Source organism: Ostrea edulis, chromosome 3 (genome assembly GCF_947568905.1).
Source record: "Ostrea edulis chromosome 3, xbOstEdul1.1, whole genome shotgun sequence".
Classification (NCBI taxonomy): domain Eukaryota; kingdom Metazoa; phylum Mollusca; class Bivalvia; order Ostreida; family Ostreidae; genus Ostrea; species Ostrea edulis.
This window is the reverse complement of record NC_079166.1, coordinates 81,611,797-81,635,062: the sequence shown is the minus strand read 5'-3', so window position 1 is coordinate 81,635,062 and position 23,266 is coordinate 81,611,797. Positions and strand designations below refer to the sequence as shown.

Genomic DNA, 23,266 nt, shown 5'->3' with positions numbered 1-23,266 from the left:
CAACTGCGCTTTGAAGATCGTTCGGAATTCAAAGGTTTCTTCATTCTGACTCGGACTTTTGAATGCTTATTTACATCACGTGGTTTTGAATGACAGCAAAGGTGTTGTGTAGGAAATTATTTAAATTCCCCTTCAAGGAGGTCCACACTCACCTTTCAAGTATAAGAGTATTCCCTGCTCCTTAAAATAAGTAATTATATCAATCATTATTTCAACAGAAACCCGTCCATGTTCCCATTGATCGATGTTTTTACAACTAACACGTGTCGTGTTCAGATAAAAATAGCACTTACTTTTAAAAGTAGTGTCTTAGCAGCTAATCTCAATGGCAGATTTAGGGGGGGGGGGGGGGGGGGCAGGATCCCCCCTCCCTTTTTACGCCACAGATTTTGAATGAAAATCCAAATTTTGCACCAGAATGGCCGATTACTGTGGCTAACCTTTGACTTTCACACTCCCTTCGGAAATCCTAGATCCGCCACTGAGTTACATGAGTTTCTCCGAACTCTTTGTTTTCCAACGGTCAAACTGATACCAGGTAAATTCTATTTCACATATGAGTTTTATCTCATTCTATTTTTACCTCTTTTCTCACAGAATCTGTCAAAATTCTAGATCTATCAACTACACTTTCTCTCACTGGACGACATGCTGCACTGTTTACTGTCTATGCGCATGCGTCTGAAGACTGAAAGGAGGAGACTCGATATTTTTTGTATAGGCCATCAAAAAGTATTAATTTTTACGTTAAAACAATAATTTTTAACTTTAGATAAATGTTATTTTCGCAAAGTTCATACTTTCACAATGCAACAAAAATTGAGAAAGCACTAGGAAAATTGTCATTTCATGATTTTTGCGCAAAATGAGCTGTAGTGTCTCTTTAAACAATAAAATGCTTTCTTTGTTGTCTCATCGGGTGATGATGGTAGCTAGCATTGCAGAAAAAATTCATATCCTGCGTAGATGTGACACGTAAATTTTTTCTGCAATCATCACCCGATGAAACAACACAGAAAGACATTTTATTGATTATATTTCTATATCTTTAAAATTTAAACTAGATTTAAGAACTAAAATATCATATCATTGACCCTTTCGTTATGTTGAATGCAACAGGCTTTTTGCACCTTTTGACCTTGATGATGCTCCATATTTGGTAATGATTACATAGAGAGTTGGTACTAAAAACTGGATTTAACTAGTTTGCAACAAACATGCATTCATTGTCACAGCTGAAAGCAATATCAGTTTCAAAAGAAATACAAGAAAAAAAGATTCAGGGAATGTAAATATATAATCATGAAATACAATTCCTCTTTCAGCAATGAAACATCACATGATTTAGGGGCAAGATGAAAAGATCAATGTTGGATAAATATCTAAATTCAAATAGTTAGTGGGGAAGGGGGAGGGGGAGGAGGGATAAACACTCCCATAAATTTCAGCCATCTGACATTGATTACACTTCAGTGGAAAAAGCTAAAAAGACAGGTCGCTGTTAAAAACCACACAATAATCCATGAATTGTATAAATCTTCATGAATATCTAATAATAGTTTTAATGTACACTTTCATTTATGAATAAGTAGTAGAAAAGGTGTACAGAGTGTTATTTATACATGTACTCATATGTTTTTACTTGTTAATTGATTAGTTTCAACATACATCATATTTAATTTTAAGGGGGGGGGGGGGGGGGGGGGGGGGGGGGGGGGGGTCTTAGTTAAAACTAAGCGAATTTAGTTTTTGTCAGACATCAATCTTTTGATATTACCCCTTAATCCAACTGCTTTTCAGATATCTACTCAAACAGAAAATAACATTTTCTTCATTCAACAGAATAACTATTTCTTAATAATTCTCATTCTGTCATATATACAATTTACATGATATACATGATGTATGAAAATAAAAATGTACTTCAGTAGACAACTGAATGAGAATGTACGCAGTGTTTTCAAAAGCATGTGTCGTGCTGTCAAACCGATTCGTTGTTTTCAAGATAACCAGTATAGAGTATAATAGCCTCTCTGAAGTTTGAAATCTCAATGTTTGTACTAAGTATCGTAGTTCTGAAATCTCAATGTTAGTACTAAGTATCGTAGTTCTGAAATCTCAATGTTAGTACTAAGTATCGTAGTTCTGAAATCTCAATGTTAGTACTAAGTATCGTAGTTCTAAGCATTTGCACATCTGCCCACGTGATTCATTACATTTATCGGGGAATGGTTCCCATGTGACAATGATTGGTATAAATTTCTGTTTACTTGACAACTTCATATCAATGACACTTTCTGACATGTGCTTTCAGGGAGACATTGTGATTGAAGGCTTTAGGACAGTGCTCACATTTGTAGGGCTTTTCTCCAGTATGAATGCGCACGTGTTTGTTAAGCTGATCTTTTTCGTTGAACGTTTTATCACAGTCTGGGCACTTGAAGGCTTTAGTCTTTGTGTGGGTCCTAATGTGTCTCCACTTGTTGTGAAAAGCAAATCTTTTACCACAAACCTCGCACACAAAATCTTTATATTCTTCCCCTAAGTGCATTTTCTTGTGTCTTTTTAGATTAACTTCATGGAAGAAAACTTCTCCACATACCTCACACATACTTGCATTGTCTCCATGCTTAGTTTCTTTGTGAATTCTTAATTGATATCGGGTTGTGTACGATTTCTCACACAATTCACACTTATATTTTTTCCCTGAGTGCACACGCAACACATGAGTCTTCATTTTCAGGCGATCTTTAAAAATTTTATCACAACACGTACACCTTAATGGCGTGTGCATCTTCCTCATGTGCCGAGCGAGTTTGATAAAATATTTGGTACACAGCTTGCACTTTTTCCCTTGTGGTCGTTTTTTCACGGTTTCCACATCTACTTCATCAGAATCATTACCCTCCATAACGACAGGGGGCACAAACTCGGGGTGACTTCCCATGTGTTGTATAAGCTGATCTTCATCATTAAATGTCTCCTCACAAATTCCACAGATATATTCTGCAGCTTCTGAAACCTTGTTCGAGTTGTCCATTGCACCATTAGCATTAACGTCCATTGAATTTGTTCCCACCCCATCCTCCTTTTCAATATCATTATTGCACTTGCTAAGATTTTGACCTCCTTTCTTATCTACCGAGTCAGATTGAAATCTTCCATCATGATCTGTTTTTTCATCATTTTTCACATCTGTGCTTGGCGATTTTCCACCGGCTTGTGTATTGACATGCCTGAAAGGTCTTGCGAAACTGCTCTTATTTGACGATTGAGAAATAATGGTTAGTGGATCTGCCTGTGAAGTACAAGATTTCACTGCTTGTTTACTCCGATCCCTGATTGACCGACGGCCGCTTCCTGATGCTGGGGACCGATCCCTCATTGACCTACAACTGCTTCCTGATGCTGGAGACTGATTTCTAATTGACCGACGACTGCTTCCCGATACTGGAGACCGATCCCTGATTGAGTGACGGCCGCTTCCTGAAGACAAACTTCTGCTTGCTCGACATTTCTTCTGACCGTTCATCTTGCTGTTGTTCATGAAGACACGTCTGATAATTATTCTGGACTGCACTTTCAGACTGTCAAGGCAGTACCCAACATTACCTGCAGAAATAAAGATATGGGAGAGTACAGAGCGTTTGTTCTTTAAAAACTTTACAGAATTATGACAATTTCTAGTGCATTGTTAAATTCTAAGTTTTCTTGGTGTATATGATTACATACATGACTAATGGTGCACATTATCATTCACTTTGTGTATAGAGGCTATTGAACCCTATTCAGTATCAAAGTGATTGTTCTCAAGCAGTGGTTCACTCAATTTGACAACTAACAAAATATGTCACAATATTTGTCTGCTGACAAAATATTTCACAAAATCTGTCTTCTGAAAAAATCTGTCACAATAATCTATTTGCTGACAAGATCTGTCACAATAATCTGTCTGCTGCTAAAATATGTAGATCAAAGAGTTACTTTGAATGTGAGCAATTTCAATCATATGCAATTATCTCGGTCATATATTTAAACTTAGTGTAGTTAAATGTAATTTTAGTATGAAACAACCGGTAAGGCTACCTTAAAGCAAAACAAGAGGTACTGTGAGCAATGCTCATTAAGAATACCCCCCACAAATCCATGGTATAAACCTATAATTTTGACCTTGAGATTAAAGGTCAAGGTCATAAAGAGGTCATGAATGTACATGACACATAGTATCATGGTGATACACCCATGTCTTATGGTATGACTATGTCAAAACCCTATAATCAATTTTGACCTTGAGGTCAAAGTTCAAGGTCATATAGAGGTCATGAAGGTACATGACACGTTGTCTCATGGTGATACACTCATGTGTCAAATATGGTATGCCTATGTCAAAGAACAAAGAAGTCATGGCCCCGACATGAATCCATTGTAAAAGCCTTTAATTTTGACCTTGACGTCAAGGTTATATGGAGGTCATGAAGGTATCCGACACATCGTCTCATGGTGATACACTCATGTGTCAAATATGGTAAGCCTATGTCAAAGAACAAAGAAGTTATGGATATGCATAAGTAAGATGCTTTATATTACAAAATTGACTGGTTTGTTCGTTTACATAAAAAGACTCGAGTCTTTGTTTACATAACACAGATTTAAGGCTAAAATATTGCATAAATTACTCTTATAATCAGTAGGTCAAAATGTTGGCCGACAACATTAAATGCAGTGTTCGAAATTAACCATGTCAAATGGCAGTGCATGGTCTATGCCAACTGTAATTGAGATAGACCAAATTGCTTATGCCTATTTTCTAGATTTAAAGCAATAAAGTTATCCCAGAGGACCTTGCATGGTCATGCAGTCGACGTCTGATAAACATTATGAGAAAAGGAGGTTATTATAGAACTGAAAAGAAAATATGCTTTCTAAGTATATTAGAAGTAAATGAAAATGTTTTAAATTTGTGTTAATTTTTTTTTCAATGTTGCGGTTTATGCCAGTTCGATGAGGTCTAAGTCATCTTGTTTTGGCATAGACCTGTGGTCTATACCAAGTTTTAAACCAATTTTGAACACTGTAAATGAGTCATATTTTAAATGTTTCACATCAAAAATAAAAAATGTTTTGTTCAAGAATTGTGAACCAGTCCCTTTAACATCCTACTGGATATGGAGACGTCAATCATCATTGCCAGTGAACTTGTGAAGGGCTGCAAAATTTAGGCCTATGCTCGACACTTACAGCCTTTGAGCAGGGAGGATTTTTATCATAGCAATCATTTATATTGCTACATCTGTTGAGACACGGGGCCTTGGTTTTGGCTGTCTCATCTGAAGGACCGACCCATTTAGTCGCCTCAAGATTACGGGAAGCATTAAGGGATACAGTGCTCAAAGTTGCGAGTAAAATGGTTGCATTTGCGACCTGAAAATTGATTTTGCGACTAGAGATTACTGTTAAGTCGTATTTTTGCGAGTGGTGAAAATTTGGGCATCCAGTAAAATTTTATAATCGGGATCGGAAGTCTGAATAAATATTTTTCAGTCTCGGTCAAAGCAACATTTGAAAGCAGTAAAGATGGCGGGGAAACAAAGTTTAGAGCACATTGGATTTATCAGTAGCAAAAAGTAGAAGTCTCAGCCTAGTACATATTACGAAGAATTTCAAGAATCACACGGAGAAAGTCCTGTATCTAAAGATGACGTAGCAGTGCCTAAAGAAAAATGCAAAAGTAAAGGAAGAACCCCAGTCCTGAAATGGCTGAAGGAATCTCCATGGTTGATATACAGAGATTGCAATATGTTTTACAGAATTTGTGAGACCAATTAGCCAGCAACGTCCACCATTTCTGGACACCCATTGTCCGATTTCACCACGACCTGGTGTACATCTTTCAAACGTGGAAGTGTGACTATTCACGGTAACAGTTAGAGACAGATCTTTGTCTGTGACTGCATTATTAGCGGGGCAACTATTGCTGCTATTTTTTAAAAACAATTACAAACTCCGAATGTAATGTTCTTATTGATGCTGCATGGCGCTCATTGTTCAGCAAAAGATCCAACAAAAGTAGAAGCTTTTATTCACCCCCACTCATTGAGGACTTAAGCAAATCCTTGTGTGGAACGCTGGTTTTTTTTCCCCTCAGAAGCGTGCTGTAAAATATACAGGATGCCCCAATGCAATACAACTTTTGCCAGAGTAAATATTTGACTTAGCATCCAGCATGTTTCACAGCACATTTCTATTTAGTCTAACAATAAAACAAACAAAATGCATGCATGGGTGTTGATTTTTTCTTGAAAGATATTCAAATTAAAAAAAACAAAAACTTGTAAGTCTTATTTACAAAATCTTGTACCATGGCGAGTAGAAATTTTGAAAATGGCGACCAGAAATTTGAAAGTGGTGACCAAAAATATTTCTAGGTTGCCATTTTGCGACCCAGTAGCAGATGTGACTTGGAGCACTGGGATACTAGGACCTACTCTAACTCGGATCCTCAGATTCAAACGCACATTAATGAGGAAATAACTATCATTTAAATTGGCAAGGATATTGAAGGAAAAGACTGGGGGTGTAAATATATCAAAATAGCTACATCAACATCACAGGGGTTGACACAATCTGAGCTGATGCTGGTATATATAGTTCTCAGCAAGTTTTCGCCTTGTTAAGCTATAACAGAAGTTTATAGTGCTCAAAAGAAGTCACGGTGGACTCAGGAGTACCCCAGGGTACTGTATTAGGCCCCCTCCTATTCCTTTGTCATATTAAATGACTTAACTGATACGGTGCAGTCTAAAGTCTGTTTATTCGCCGATGACTGCCTACTATACCGTGAGATAACATTACACAAAGACCACCTAATAATGCAGCAAGACCTTGCTAACCTGGAGCAGTGGGCGAAGAAGTGGGGGATGCGTTCTAATGCCACTAAATGTTATGTACTCAGTATCCGACAGAAGTCTACGTTCTTTTACCAGCTAAATGGAACCATCCTCAAAAGTGTACAGACAAACCCGTACTTAGGGGTCATGTTGTCATCAGACCTTAAATGGACAACCCACATAAATAATATATGTAAGAAAGCAAGTTCCACACTAGGCTTTCTGAGACGGAATCTTCGCCACAGCCCTTCACCTCCTCGTAGAACAGCATACAATTCTCCCTAGTACATTCTACACTAGAGTACATAGCCATTATATGGGATCCCTTCCTTCAATCGGACATCATTAAGATGGAGAAGATACAAAGGAAAGCACCTCGTTTTATTACTGGAGACTATAAGAACCGGACACCAGGGAGCATTACCAACATGCTTAAGACCTTAGATCTACCATCTTTACAAGAATGAAAGAGAATTACGCCCAACGTTCCTGTTCAAGGTGGTTGAAGGGCTTACTTGGTAACAGCCACCAACAAGCGACGAACCAAGGCCAAGAAATTTACTGACTTTGAAACACGGAACATCATCCATATTCCATAGTACCAACAATAGCCGTAGTTTCAATATACCATCGTGTAACACACCTATAAGAAGAAACTCATTCTTTGTACACGTGTACATTCGACATTGACTGGAATGAACTGAGTGACCATCAAGTGTGTTCAAAGACTGTAGAAGGTTTTAAATCAAGCCTTCAGCGCGAATAAGATCTACTTGCGCTCTCTCATTTCCGTTGATCATATGCCAGATATAGCCTAATCACAAAACTTGACAGTACTTATTGAGCTTAGTGCCGACCTTAGGCGACCTACAATCATAATAATCTCAGCGAGATTCGTCGAGGCTGGATATTTGGACTGACGCCTCTTTCGGCGTCAGTCCAAATATCCAGCCTCGACGAATCTCGCTGAGAATACAATCATAACAATGACAGCCCTTCAGGTGAGAAATCTGCACGTGCTTTTTCACAGGTGAACTGGAGCCAATTCTGGCTTATACTATTTAATTTTACAACGCAACAACTGGTGTTAAACTTGCTCACTACATGCAGTTCCACTACTAGTACCTGTTAGTGAACTTATTTTGGTTAGAGCTACCTGAAAATATGCTTTCCGCCAAATAACATGAAACCGGAAGCGCACTCTGGAACTGTGTAAAACTAGTTACAGTATAGGTACGGAGTCCTTTCATGTAATACGTAGTCGGACCTAGGGAAGACTGATTACTGAAGACCTACGAAAATGTGGGCTATATATACATTAAAAAAAATCTGATTATGCGTGTCTCTAATATCAAGTAAACACAAAACAGCTGATAAAAATAAGATAATCTTTAATTACTTAATCACTCACATTCAAGTTACATTATTTTTTTTCTTAGCTTGAATAACAAGAGGCCCATGAGTCACATTGTTCATGCTGTTGTGATTTCCAAGAAAAAAAAATGACCCCAATATTAGGGTCTTAATTGGTAAATACATGTGTAACTAAACTTGAATTCGCACAACATCATGGGGATGCCTGCATCTTGTATCTGCACTATGTACAAAGGGATGCTTGCATACTAACATGACTAATCCTCTTGTTCTGGAGATTTTTCTATACATAAGACAAACTTGTACATATACTCTGTGTCACCTATCAGTTTCAGGGGCTGGTCTATCGCACCAAATGTAACAGGGAGAAAATGCACTAGACCACCAGGGTTCGAACCCTGGCTCTCAGCTTAATCTCTATGCTGCCTCAGGTGCTCTACCAACTGAGCTACCTGGACAACAGTGATCCAATCTAGATTTGTCTGACCACCACACAACGATGACAAAATGTGAGCAGAAAACTCACTCGAACATTTGGCTTAGGTGAGCTAAAAAGCCCGACTTTTCTACAATTAAAAAAAAAAATTGAACCCCTTGGGATCATGGTGATACAAGGGGCTGTTGGCATATCAAGTTGACAAATTGTAGAATTGAAGACTGTTCCTACATACTTATAGTTCAATGTAAAATTCAAAACCTGTATAGTGATCCAAAACAGGCCTGCAATCATACTTTGCACAAATCTGAATCGTTATTATACATATTATAATCAAGGTGTCATGTTCAGAAAGTTTTGGATTTTCTGGGCTGCATTCGAAATTCTAGAGTTGCTTCGTAGTGTTGATAGTGCTACGATGTTGAACGAACATTTAGGCTAGCCCCACGTAGGGATATCGAAAGTTTATTAATACAGTGTGCTCACTACACCCAATATATCAGCCAAACAGCTGGTTATCGGCTACAGTCTTGAACGAAGCCATGGTAAAGTGGTTCTTGCAAATGTTGTTTAAATGCCCAATCCCTCCTACTTCTTAATTATCTCCCCTTGGAAGGGAACATGGTCATCCATCATTCTTTACCCAGAGTTCCGTGCGCTCCTTGCACTACACCTCTGTCAACGGCTTTTTACAAAAATCTTGTAAAAATTTCTTTGATCCAACATTTATGTTTTGGACTAAATATTTAGTCATATTATGATATGTTTTTGGTGCAATTAAATTGATGCTTACTGTAAATTGTTTAAAATCACCGTTTTCTGATCATAAATTTGGAACTACTTCGTAATATGCGTATGAATGTAGGATATACACGTGGTGGAGATTTAAATGTAAACATGGAATCAAAAGTAAGAAAGGCTGTAAAAATACGATAAAACTTGTAAAATAAGAGACAAACAGCTAAATGGTATATATATGCACTTACTAAAGTGTCAGTTGGCTATGAAAAGAGCCTGATTTATCACTTCTTGCCTAACTTTTAAAGGGAAAGGAAACCGAGAATGATTGTTTATATCATGTGATTATATTATTATCACGTGATTCCAAGCGTTGACAGAGGTGTATGTAAAGCTTGCGTAACGTTCCCTCTGGTGAGAGAATGGGTCATCCATATTACAGATCACGTTATGTCAAGTTGAACTTAAGCCCCCTTTTTCTTAAGAAGTTGGAAAATGTTAAACAAATCTATACACAGACAGAAAACATACAAACTTCAACCAGAGATGAGCTAAGAAGTACTAATGTACATCAAGTCGATATTACATAAATGTACCTGTACTTATTGCTGACAAACCATTCCACACAAACTGAAATATTACATATGTTGTAAATAAAACCCATCAACATGAATTTAATGCTTTTATGCATTAATATAGGTTAGCAATTCAAATTTCAGAGCCTTAAACCTTAAATCAACATTCCTGCAATTATTTCAGAACTAAAGACATTAAAATTTATTTATTGAGCATGTTGAGACAGAAAACCAAAGCACACATACAGAAATATTTCAAAATGGTCTAAAATATCAAAATCATTATTAATTAAGACAATCGCTATCTTGCAATGTAGTGTACAGAATGTCCCATCTTAAGGAGGTATGCTACACCAGAGAAATTTGATGTAGATAAAAAGTGGAGGATATGTACAACAATATTTTGAAGTTGAAAATTTTCAAATTTACTTTATTTTGTCAAAAAATACAGTTTTAGTAGAAGGTAATCTGAAAAAATTTAAAACCCCTGCTGGACTCGAACCTGCGACCTACAGTTCAGCAGTCGGTATTCTAACCTACTGAGCTACTCGGCTAGGTATTTAAATTGAAAAGAAAAAGTCAAATATTGCTGATATCGATTTTTTCATCCATGTTTTTAAAGGAAGTCAGCCATTAATATTAATTATGACGATGTAGAGTACTATGTTAATGCCTGAATACAAGAGGTACATGTGGCATTCTTCAGCTTTGGGGGAAAATATACTACTGTGTTTTTTTGTCAGTTTTTTCTGATTACAGCAAAACATTTTACAGATATTCATAAACATTAGAACATTCATCATTTTTTATGTTTGGGAACTCCATGGCTGCCAGAATATATTCTGCTAAAAACTTACAACACTCTTCAGCTTTGGGGGTAAATATACAACTGTGGTTTCTTATGTAGGTTTTCTTGTGCCAACAGTAAAACATTTACAGATAATTGATAAACATTATTACAACATTCATCATTTTTCATGCTTGGGAACTCCATGTTTGCCAGAATATATTCTGCTAAAAATAACAAATAAAGTATACCCATGAGCCAAAAAATCATCAAAATTTACAGCCGCGGAAAAAACTTGCTGAACGATATGTCTCCAATGACCAATTTACATCAGACATGGCATTTCTTCATGTGCGTTTGCAGTGAAACATTGTGATTAAATGCTTGTGGACACAAGTTACATCTAAACGGTTTCTCCATTGTATGGATTCTCGTGTGAACCGAGAGGTTATAACTAGTTCTGAAGCACTTCCCACACGTTATACATTTATAAGGTTTCTCATCAGAGTGCGTTCTCATGTGGCGATGCAGGAGACCAGAAAAAGTGAATCCCCTGCCGCAAATGTCGCAGATGAATGACTTTATAGCTGCATGGGTTCGAATGTGTTTTCTTAAATTAGATGGGTGAGGAAAAGATTTTCCGCATTCTTCACATAGGTATGTTTTGTCATCGTGGACTTTTAAAGTATGGGTGGTCAGGTGTCCCTTCGCCTTGTAGGATGCCCCACACACATCGCACATGAAGAGCTTTTCGATATGTACAGTCTTTTTATGCTTAAACAGATTTGATGGAGAGGAAAATAGTTTCCCACATTTTTCACACTTGTCTCCCTTTGAATGAGTCTTCTTGTGTGCTATCAAAGCTCTTTTTGATTTTACTAATTTGTGACAAACATCACAAGATCGTCCTTCATCCCCACGCACTGACCTTCGAAGGAGAGAATGTTTCCATCTGTGACTCTTCATGTCAGATTTATTCTTAAATTTTTCATCACAAATAGAGCAAGAAAATGGTTTATTTTCCATAAATTCTTCACTTTTTGGTTCAGCAACTGCATCCTCATTACCATCTTTTTCTCCTGTGAAATCAGAACCACGATCACTCCAGTCTTGGCATTGCTCTGAGGAAGCCGGCTCCTCCCTTTTTGCGCTCTTAGTTGTTCTAGAATTTTTAAAAAGCTCCACCACACCAGCTTCTTTTAATTCAGAAATATTTTCACTAATTTCTTTTAAAGTTGTTTTGTCCTTACCACTTTCAATATTTTGAAATTTTTCTGCAATGTTTTCACTGTTTTGTTCAGTTGTATTTGACTCTGCCTTCACTCCCTCCACTTCTGTTTCGGCAGCAGACGGAATCAAGCTACAGAACTCACTGGTATGGCCATCTTTCTGATAGTCTGAGCCATTATCTTTATCATCCTCTGAGTTCAAGTAGTCCAAGATCTTGGTAACCTGTTTTTGCACATCCTTTTCTGTTTCAGAATGCTTCAATGCCTCCTGCTCTACCTGAAAAAAAGTACTCGTTTTTTGGCCTGTACCAGAGGCAGTTTGAATTTTTGTCGATGTGCACCCTTTTATTCCCGTGAGTGACTGCAGTGGATTTGCCCTGTTCACTTCATCATTCAGCTGCTGTTGAGCCAAAATATCAGATTTAATACTCTCTTTAATCTCTGTACACTCTTCCTGTTTAATACTCACAACGTTCTGAATATTGACAGTATAATTTGGCAAGCTACCCGATTTCGTGGTGGCTTGCGAATCCCTTGCATTATTTGACTTTGGTGTTGTTGCCATGTCAGTAACCTCATTAACCTGGCCTTCATGACTTTTTTCATGCTTCTCTAAGTTTGACAATTTAAGGTATGCTTTTCTGCACACCTTACATTTGTAAAGCTGGACCGGTGAACGTGGAGTACTGCAGGCCTCTACTGTAATATTTCTGCTACCTTTCTCTGAGTTGGAGGGATTCTGCCTTAACCTGGAGGGCCTAGATTTATGGGTTGAAGTTCCTGAGGTCCACTTTTGATCCAACACTACACCTGATATATCCTCCATCTGAAAATATACATTAATGCATGTTTATAAAATATAAAGATCTAATACTTCCAATGCTTTCATTATTATTTGTTTCTGACAAAAAGTCCCTGTCCGGCTACATGTAAATTTTAAATTAAATTGATGAATTCATTTTTACTAAGGCCAAAATAAAAATATTGTTTGTTTCCCCTCGCCCGACCGAGTCTGAAAATTCACACCGACCCATAAGTTTTTATTACGCCATTCTGGTGAAGTTTTTTTTTTTAATTTTAAGAAAATTTCAAGGTCGTTTCTGGTGCAGATCAGTATTTTATAATGACAAAAATTTTCTATATCTTCTTTGGTTTCGATCCAAAATAAAAAAAATAATAATACGAATACAGGAGGTGTTCTGGTCCGAAATCTAGAAATTTCGCCGCCTCCAGCTGGAGGCAGCATTCTCTGGCTGATTTCAAATACTTACAAGCCGAATTCAATTTTAAGCTCATAACTAATCAATAAAACGATTCTTCTTGTACTTACTAATATCGATTTTATGGGTTCTTTCATCACATAAACAGTCTCTTGAAAACATTTTATCAAACTGTCGAGCTTTGTTTTGAGTCACAAGACTCGTTTGCTCAAATGGCAGTGAAAATTCGGTTGACTACAACTGTTGGTTTCTGTTTAATATCGAATTTTGGATTGATATTTTCTTTTAATCGATATTAATAAGTACAAGAATCATGATTGTTTTATTGATTAGTTACAAGTGAGTTTAACATTGAATTCGGCTCGCAATTCGGACTAGTGATCTGCAAGATCGAGATGGAGAAATGTTGTCTATACGAGGAGCGAGGAAACAAGAGAATTCGGGGCATCCAGTGTGCAAGTTGTGTTCTTCAGTAGGGGAAAGTGCTGATATTTCGGATGGATGCGATATTTTTGACAGTCAATCAGAAGCATTCTGAATTTAACTTATTTCTGAACTAATGCTATATTTACAAACTGGAAAACACCTAATTATATGCACATTTGTAACTCAGCTCTGATTGGTTGATGTCAGCATCCATTTTGTTTGATCGGCAAAATCAAGTCCCGTTGAAACGTTTTCTGGTAAACTAGATCTACCGATATCATTTAAAAATATAATCAAAATCACTATCATATACAAATTAAGATAATGTGCAAAAAACAAAAGAATAAAATGTCAGTGAACCATAAATAAAAGACAGCAACCGAGTTTACCAATTTTATAACACCATGTGTCCAAAACTAACACCATTGTCCATAGTTGCAACATTCTCCCTAACTTTATTTAAGTGTTAGTATGTGGCATAAATAGCAGAGAAAATTCTGATGAAACCCAATGTTCGTCGAATCAACCAATATGTATACATGTAGTCCAATGCCTAAGTTTAGTGGTTAGATAATGAGCATTTCCAAAATACATGAAGTACTGTCCGAAATATCGACACCTTCCCTAATTGCAAAACGTGGCAATCAAAGCAGAATTTACGCGAGAACTGACTATACGAGTTTGATGAGGAAACAATTGGATGATGTGATTCACGACGTTTGGTATCGGGCATTGTTAATGGTTATGGGAATTTCATAATAAATAAAATTCTGCTAGCTAAAAAAAAAAAAAACTTTTTACCTACCTACCGACCTTCCTCTGAAATTTAGGGTCGGGAGAGGGGAAACAAACATATTTTTAAATGTGGCCTAATGTAGTGAAGTTATTCTACCAGAAAGTTCCCGAAGGTTCATGTTCAATATTTTGTTTCTGGCACCATGTCAATCTTAAGACCTACATGTATAACACAGGTAATGTACTCCCTCACTAAGTCCTATAACACAGGTAATGTACTCCCTCACTAAGACCTATAACACAGGTAATGTACTCCCTCACTAAGATCTATAACACAGGTAATGTACTCCCTCACTAAGATCTATAACACAGGTAATGTACTCCCTCACTAAGATCTATAACACTGGTAATGTACTCCCTCACTAAGATCTATAACACTGGTAATGTACTCCCTCACTAAGATCTATAACACTGGTAATGTACTCTCACTAAGACCTATAACACAGGTAATGTACTCTCACTAAGTCCTATAACACAGGTAATGTACTCTCTCACTAAGTCCTATAACACAGGTAATGTACTCCCTCACTAAGATCTATAACACAGGTAATGCACTCCCTCACTAAGATCTATAACACAGGTAATGCACTCCCTCACTAAGATCTATAACACTGGTAATGTACTCTCACTAAGACCTATAACACAGGTAATGTACTCTCACTAAGTCCTATAACACAGGTAATGTACTCTCTCACTAAGTCCTATAACACAGGTAATGTACTCCCTCACTAAGATCTATAACACAGGTAATGCACTCCCTCACTAAGATCTATAACACTGGTAATGTACTCTCACTAAGACCTATAACACAGGTAATGTACTCTCACTAAGTCCTATAACACAGGTAATGTACTCTCTCACTAAGTCCTATAACACAGGTAATGTACTCTCACTAAGACCTATAACACAGGTAATGTACTCCCTCACTAAGTCCTATAACACAGGTAATGTACTCTCACTAAGTCCTATAACACAGGTAATGTACTCTCACTAAGATCTATAACACAGGTAATGTACTCTCACTAAGTCCTATAACACAGGTAATGTACTCTCACTAAGACCTATAACACAGGTAATGTACTCCCTCACTAAGACCTATAACACAGGTAATGTACTCCCTCACTAAGTCCTATAACACAGGTAATGTGTACTCCCTCACTAAGTCCTATAACACAGGTAATGTACTCCCTCACTAAGATCTATAACACTGGTAATGTACTCCCTCACTAAGTCCTATAACACAGGTAATGTACTCCCTCACTAAGTCCTATAACACTGGTAATGTACTCCCTCACTAAGATCTATAACACTGGTAATGTACTCCCTCACTAAGATCTATAACACAGGTAATGCACTCCCTCACTAAGTCCTATAACACAGGTAATGTACTCCCTCACTAAGTCCTATAACACAGGTAATGTACTCCCTCACTAAGAGAATATTTCAAAAACACATGTTTCCAGCATATGGACCAGACAGCCAATATTTTGAGTTTAAATCCCTCATTCAGTGGACACAGGTTTCACAATATCAAATAAATAATGTTCAAAATAAATATCAATAGGTCTCTGTGTTAACAATAAATATCAATAGATCTGTGTGTTCATAATATCAACAGGTCTGTGTGTTCATAATATCAATAGATCTGTGTGTTCATAATATCAATAGATCTGTGTGTTCATAATATCAACAGGTCTGTGTGTTCATAATATCAATAGATATGTTTGTTCATAATATCAACAGGTCTGTGTGTTCATAATATCAACAGGTCTGTGTGTTCATAATATCAACAGGTCTGTGTTCATATTATCAACAGGTCTGAGAGGGCCTCCGTGGCCGAGTGGTTAGAGCATCGCGCTCAAAATCACTCGGCCTCTCACCTCTGTCGGCGCGGGTTCGAATCCCGCTCACGTCGGTAAGTGAGAAAGTTTCCCAGTTTACTTTCGGAAGGTTGGTGGTCTCTTCCCAGGTACATTGTATCTGGGTTTTCTCTTCCACCAATAAAAACTGGGCGCCACCAGATAACTGAAAAATTGTCAAGCGTGGCAAAAAACATCAATAAATAAATCAAATCATAAATCAACAGGTCTGTGTGTTCATAATATCAATAGATCTCTGTGTTCATAATATCAACAGGTCTGTGTGTTCATAATATCAAAAGATCTGTCCTCATAATATCAACAGGTCTGTGTGTTCATAATATCAATAGATCTGTGTTCATAATATCAATAGATCTCTGTGTTCATGAACTTTAGTTTGTGAATAGTCCAATATCGATAAGTTTCTTGTATTGTTCCATTTGTTTCTTCGAACATCCACAAAAAACTTATGAGATGAATACAATCCAGTTTTATGTGACTACAAATTATTCACCTTTACATCAGAATAAATGGATATATACTGGAAATATTAATAGTTTACCACTGTGATGATCCTCTTCAGACAGTTGTAGATTACCACAGAAGCATCATATAAATGCTGGATCACGAGACATTCTCTTCCTCCACACCTGGTAGTAAATATAATTGATATGTGTACACAATGTATATCAAAATATGTACAATATCAAAATTTCCAAAACTAAAAATCTAGGCTACCAACATCTAACAAGAGAAATATTCATCCCGCAAAATATGCCTGTCCAGTATGTTGTGTAATGCAGTGATCACAGACAGAAAAGATTAACAATCAACTACGCTAAAATGGATCTGAAATGGTATTCTATTTACTCTCTCAATGGTCAGACAGCATTGATGAAATGTTACAAAAAATGTAGGTCTAAGATGGCTTTGTTAAATCTTCAATTGTTGACAGATTTCATTTTCTTACAGAATAATCTTAGAGTAATAAATTCCATGTACTGTTCAAAATATACCTGGCTTCACCACGGGTGATAGAAAACATCTACACACCCAGTTTGACGATCCTACGCTTTGTATTTATACTGCTTTTCCTTCAAGGTTACTCAGATAGTTATGACCTTGACCTTGAGATACAAGAGGAATCTTCATACTAACATGGAGAACACATGTACTATGTTCGCTTGCATGATTCTCCCTGCCTTTTTAGTACTCTGTTTCTAGTGTGCTGATCGACACAAACACAGACACACACACACACACACAGATAGACACACACACACAGACAGACACACACACACATACACACACACACAGACACACACACACAGACACACACACACACACAGACACACAAAATCTGCACTACATCATAACACACACTGTGAGGGTTGAATGTGTGGATAAGTTTGATTATCCTAACCCTATACTAGTGCTGTTGTTATCATGGTTTGTGCCCACACAATTACCATGTACATAAATTGATCTTGAAAAACAATAGGTTTCTTTCTGCCATCACTGGGAACATGGGTACTGTAGCTTTAATGATCCTAGCCTTACAGGTAGTTTTGATCTGTCCCATAAGGTGTTGGTAGATTCATGCACTGCCTCACATCATAATATAGCTCAGTGGTAGAGCATTCACTTCACAACCAGGAGGTCGTGAGTTCGAACCCTGCCCGTGCCATGGCCACATCAAACATAAGACGTTAAAATAGTTAGTGATTGCTCCTTTGCCAAACACTCTGCATTTAGAAGTGAGAATCACAGGTCTTTCGGGTATGATCTAAAAAAATGGAGGTGCCGTGTGGCAGCATGCATTGGCATAATAAAGAACCCTCACTGCTACAACCCTGAGTGCTATAGGCGTTGGTATCAATTTGTAGTATTGCACCTACAGCTGGTAATGTCTTATGTGTTATCCTCCTTGGACTATTTCCCTTTACTGTCTTTCAAATATGGAAATCATGGTCAAATATGGAAATTATGACCAAATATGGAAATCATGTCCAAAATATGGAAATCATGACCAAAGTATGGAAATGCCAGACATGACAAAATATGGAAATAAAGTCCAAATATGGAAATCATGACCAAATATGGAAACAAGACCAAGTGTCTTTCAACTTTTATGACCACCCATTTCAACATAGATTAGGCCTATTATAGCACTAGAACTGCATTTAGAATAAAATTCCTACATAAGTCACTCTTACAATTCCAGGCATGGAGTCAAACAAGGCAATATTTTCAGTCCTTTACTATTTAACTTCTATATCGATGATATAAGCCTTAGATGATAATGCAGCACACCCAGTCTGCATCAGAAACACTCCGTTAAACATTCATATAATGAATTATTATATTTTGAAACTGCAACGGCATGTGCATTCAAATTCAATAGCGCGAGTTAGTGCGTCAGGAATCTTTTTTGCACACACCATTGCAGTTATGAAACTACACCCTTCAAAAAAAAATTCACTGCAGCTTATATTCCTAAAACCTCTTTTAATGTGGGCTTTTTTTTTTTATCTACCTGTACATTTTAAATTCGCACCCAAGTACAAAGCAATGAATGGAAAAGCCACAGAACAGCATATGTGATGTCATATGGTAAAAGATAAAAGAGTGAGCAATGTTGAAAAAAATTAATAATTCAATTATTGAATTCATTGTCAATAAAATATCACAAACATTAAATTATTCAACAAAGTTGTGCAGTCTATACTTTAAACTGTTCACATCTTTTCAAATTCATTTAACTGTTTAACAACGTAGGTATAATCACTAAGGGGGAGGTATATAGCTGACCGTGCCAGTCCTTTTTCAAAAATTGAGAACCAAAGTACAATTACTAGATGAGGAATTGTTGCATAATCCCACGTTTGGATTAATTTCTTGTGTTTGGTTGGTAATATTAACCACATTAGAAGTAAAATCCACTTCTTCAGTCATCGAATGAGGTGTGTTTATTTTGTCTGAGACAGGATTGGGCAACAAAGCATTGACTAATATGCAGACGCCATGCTCTCGAGTGTTCATACGCCCAACAGACTTTTGTGATTTGGTCTTTACAGTTGTTATAAAATCTTTGTAATGCTTTTATAGAAGGATTAAAAAATAAAATATTAAATCACATAAAATAATTTTGAGAGCTTGTATTCCATTCATGATATTTATGTGAAGTGATCAGCTGGGTTCGATCACTAGTGGCCAGATAGCTCAGTTGGTAGAGCACCTAATTAATTAAGAGATTATGGGGACCCGGTTTGAATCCCAGTCTGGTCTGTTGCATTTTTCTCCCTTTCTGTTACATTTGGTGTCATAGACTAGCCCCTGGAACTGACAGGTGAAAATGCCTGCCAGGGGATTAAGATTCTGGGTTGATGTCTTCAACTGTTATTTAAGGAGGGAGGAATGTAGCGGTCAACTGGGTGCAATCGCCGGTGGCCAGATAACTCAGTTGGTAGAGCACTTGACTTGAGATTCAGGGGACCCGGGTTCGAATCTTGGTCTGGTCTGTTGCATTTTCTTCCTTCCTGTTACATTAATACACCTTACATGTATGTGATTAACTTTTCCAGTAAATTTACATAGCATGAATAAATAACCAGACTTAGTCGATGAATTAACAAATAGATTTGATAGGTCAATGACCTTACTATAGGAAAAGGACTAGTTAAACATTCCAAGATGCAATCGTTTTTGTAATTTGTCAGTAGAAGAGGAAGAACATGATTTGTTACACCCAGTGACTGTACTGCTTATACTGAAATAAGCAGGGTTTGATATTAAGGCACGTCCGACCAACCGAGTCTACTAAAGGTGAAGATAACGAACAGTGATCAATCTCATAGCTCCTATAAGCAATACAATGAAATAGATAAATGATAGGTTCAGTCGGGTAAAATGTCGATTTACTAGTCCGACTGGTCGTGTTGAAAAAAAATTTTTTTTTTTAGAAACTTCACTTTAAACCAGAAGATATTTTATTCTTAACAAAAAATAACTGTAAAGAGTTTGCGAGCAATTTTGAACCGCGTGATGACATACCTCTATTTTTAATTCTAATAAAGAAGTCGCGATCAGTAGTGATGTTTTACATAGGTCTTCACAATGTTAATGTGTGTAAAGTTATGTTTTTGATAAATTTATATAAATTGAATTCATTTTCATTTTAAAAAACAGTTTACATGTATTTGAATTAAAATGAAATATAACAAAGTGTTTATCAAATTAATAAATTACACCATAAACAGGCATTTCTCGGTGATGACATATCAGTGTTGAAATGGACCATAGACTGAGTCTATGTTATAAAATAACACCGATCTATGCCAATTGTAATTGAGATAGACCAAATTGTCTATGTCGATTTTCTAGATTAATTATAAAGTAATGAAGTTATCCCAAAGGATCCTGTATGGTCAGTCGACATATGATAAATGTTATGGGGAAAGGAAGATATTGTTATGGAAATGGAAAGAAAATATACTTTCTATATACATTAGAAGTAAATGAAAATGTTTTAAATTTGTGTTATTTTTTCAATGTTGCGGTCTATGCCAATTCGATGAGGTCGATGTCATCGTTTTGGCATGGATCTGGGGTCTTTACCAAGTTTTAAACCAATTTCAAACACTGACATATGTGCGGGAATGTCTCTATATTCAAATACGAATTCTCATCCACCATGTCCAAAAGAGAGAGAGAGAAAAAAGGAAAAGGTTGGGAAGAAAAAAAGCAGGGCTTATGAAATAGAAATTTAAAAAAACAAAACAAACAGTTGATGTCATTTTATTGTAAATGGACTAAAGAATTTCCGTGCCGGGTAGAATTTAAAGAAATAGAAAATGTGTTAAAAATAAAAGCATCAAATTGAATGACGAGACTATAGATTTTTTTTAGATAAATAAATACACTTTAGTTCAAACTTAACATTTGTCATTTAAATTAAGTATTTAAATATGGAGAAACTACCAGGGTTTTTTTCCCCCTGGAGATCGGTCAGGGCTAGTGGATGTAACTTGTAAGGTCAGGTCTAGTAAAAATCGACTGTACTGGTCTTCTAGTGCTCAAAAACGTAAATTCATTGTCTTAACTTTAGACATCATTAAAAATGATATTGTCAGTCACTTTTGTCATAAGTATGCTACACTGCTATGCCAATACTACTATTTTGCTATTACAGTTTACTTTTGGGCAATATAAGTTGTCGCCCAAAAATAAACAATAGAATGATTTAAACTTACCGGAAGTTTATTTAGCAAAGTTGGAGTGGGTAAAAGTGGTTGAGTATTTAAACCGGTTACAAGTCAACTCGGCACCTTGTTAATTCGGCACTTGGTGAACTCGGCACCTAGTGAATTCGGCACCCAACACCTTGTGAATTCGGCACCAAAGTCTGGTCAACTCGGCACCTGTTTTGGTTTGTTTAAATTATGAGATTTTTTTTGGGGGGGGGGGGTATTTGACAATATTGTTTGTCGGTCTACTATAGGGGTGATAATTTGAAATAAAATTTTATGAGACAGGTAATTTAAGATACATCAATTAAGGGATGACTTTGTTTTTATATGAATCAAGAAAAACGAATTATGAGATTTATTTGGTATTTAAGAATATTTAGTGTTGGTCTACTAGATAGGGGTGATAATTAGAAATAAAATCTTATGAGACAGGTGAAATAGCATTAATCAATTAAGGGATGACTTTGTGTTGGTAGGAAGCATGATTCCAAGAGGCGAGTCACCAAAGAGTCGTGGTCTATCTAATTCTCTGTTCCAGAAGAAGGCAAAAGTCATAAACAGACCCCTTTAACGTTACTTTAAATAATAATTCGTGAAATTCAGGTTTGAATACCCAAGACAGTATGTTGCTGACATGATACATCTAAATCAGAGCGGTCTACAGCACTATTTATCCGCGATAAAGAAGTCCTTCGCTACAAATAAAGATTACAAGATACAGAATAAAAAAAGGCCCTTTTAAGGGGCAAAAAATTATTGGAAATTATTAGGAAAGTCTTAAAGTACACGAAATATCAAGAAATGCCTTTTACATCAGAAATAAAAGCGGAGTAGAATTTTTCAGTTTTTACGACCCCCCCCCCTCCCCATGTAATTAGCAATATGCTTGGAGGAGTTCGAGATAACAGAACTTTGAATTTTTTGGAAAGTGAGTATAGTCACAGGATAAAAGACGTCACAGATAAAAAGTCATCTTCAGAAATGTTATGGAATTAGGACAAAATGGCACAGGACAGTCTATACGAAAATATTAGAATTTTAAAAGAAATATGAACAGAGGCGTAGCTAGGACTATTTCAATGTGTAGGCCCGAAAGATGAAACTGAAGGTTTCACCGATGCGCGAAGCGCCGAGGGGGTAGGTGGGTTCGGCGGGTCACCCCGAGAAAATTTTAATATTGTACAACGTTAACTTTTCAAAGATATTAAACTTAAGTGGGGTGAGTCATGGGTATAATAAATTTAGAAAAAAATATAGAGCCATTATGTAGAAATATTATAAAAAGAAAAGGTCCGACGAAATGATCATATATCCGATTTTAAACACTAGGAATATAAATGAATATATTATATGTTGCAAACATTCATAGACAAAATTGTATTTTGAAAATAAACAAAAATGTGTAGGCACGTGCCTACTTGAGCCTAACAAAGCTACGCTCCTGATGAAGGTTAAAATATGTAGGCCTACATGTATGTTGTATACATGTATATTGTATACATTTTTGAAACATTTCAAAGGTCTAGCTATAGCAATCTTAGGTGGTCGGGTTAATCTAAGAATGCTGTTGTGTATGTTTTGATATTAAACTACATGTATTCCCATCAAAGTCCCAAGATATGAGACAATTTAGTGATGAAATTGTTAAAACAAGAAGGTGGTATAATATAAGGGTTTTACGGAAGCCGATA

At 36.6% G+C, this 23,266-nt stretch overlaps 1 protein-coding gene across 1 annotated transcript; it reads right to left on the bottom strand.

Annotated features, from left to right (window-relative positions):
• Positions 1-1,278: 1,278 nt before the first annotated feature.
• Positions 1,279-21,581, bottom strand: LOC125676197 (zinc finger protein 37 homolog). Its single transcript, XM_056161028.1, has 4 exons — positions 16,889-21,581; positions 11,130-12,852; positions 8,013-8,105; positions 1,279-3,612 (listed from the first exon to the last, which is right to left on the bottom strand). The coding sequence occupies exons 2-4, from the start codon at positions 12,850-12,852 to the stop codon at positions 2,285-2,287; spliced, it is 3,144 nt and encodes a 1,047-aa protein (XP_056017003.1). The 5' UTR covers positions 16,889-21,581; the 3' UTR covers positions 1,279-2,284.
• Positions 21,582-23,266: the final 1,685 nt, after the last annotated feature.

Coding starts and splice junctions, on each gene's coding strand:
- LOC125676197 (XM_056161028.1), bottom strand. CDS start 12,852: ATGGAGGATATATCAGGTGTAGTGTTGGATCAAAAGTGGACCTCAGGA. Junction 8,106..11,129: donor CATGAAGAAATGCCATGTCT/GATGTAAATTGG, acceptor TACTGTAACTAG/TTTTACACAGTTCCAGAGTG. Junction 3,613..8,012: donor CAAAATAAGTTCACTAACAG/GTACTAGTAGTG, acceptor TTATTTCTGCAG/GTAATGTTGGGTACTGCCTT.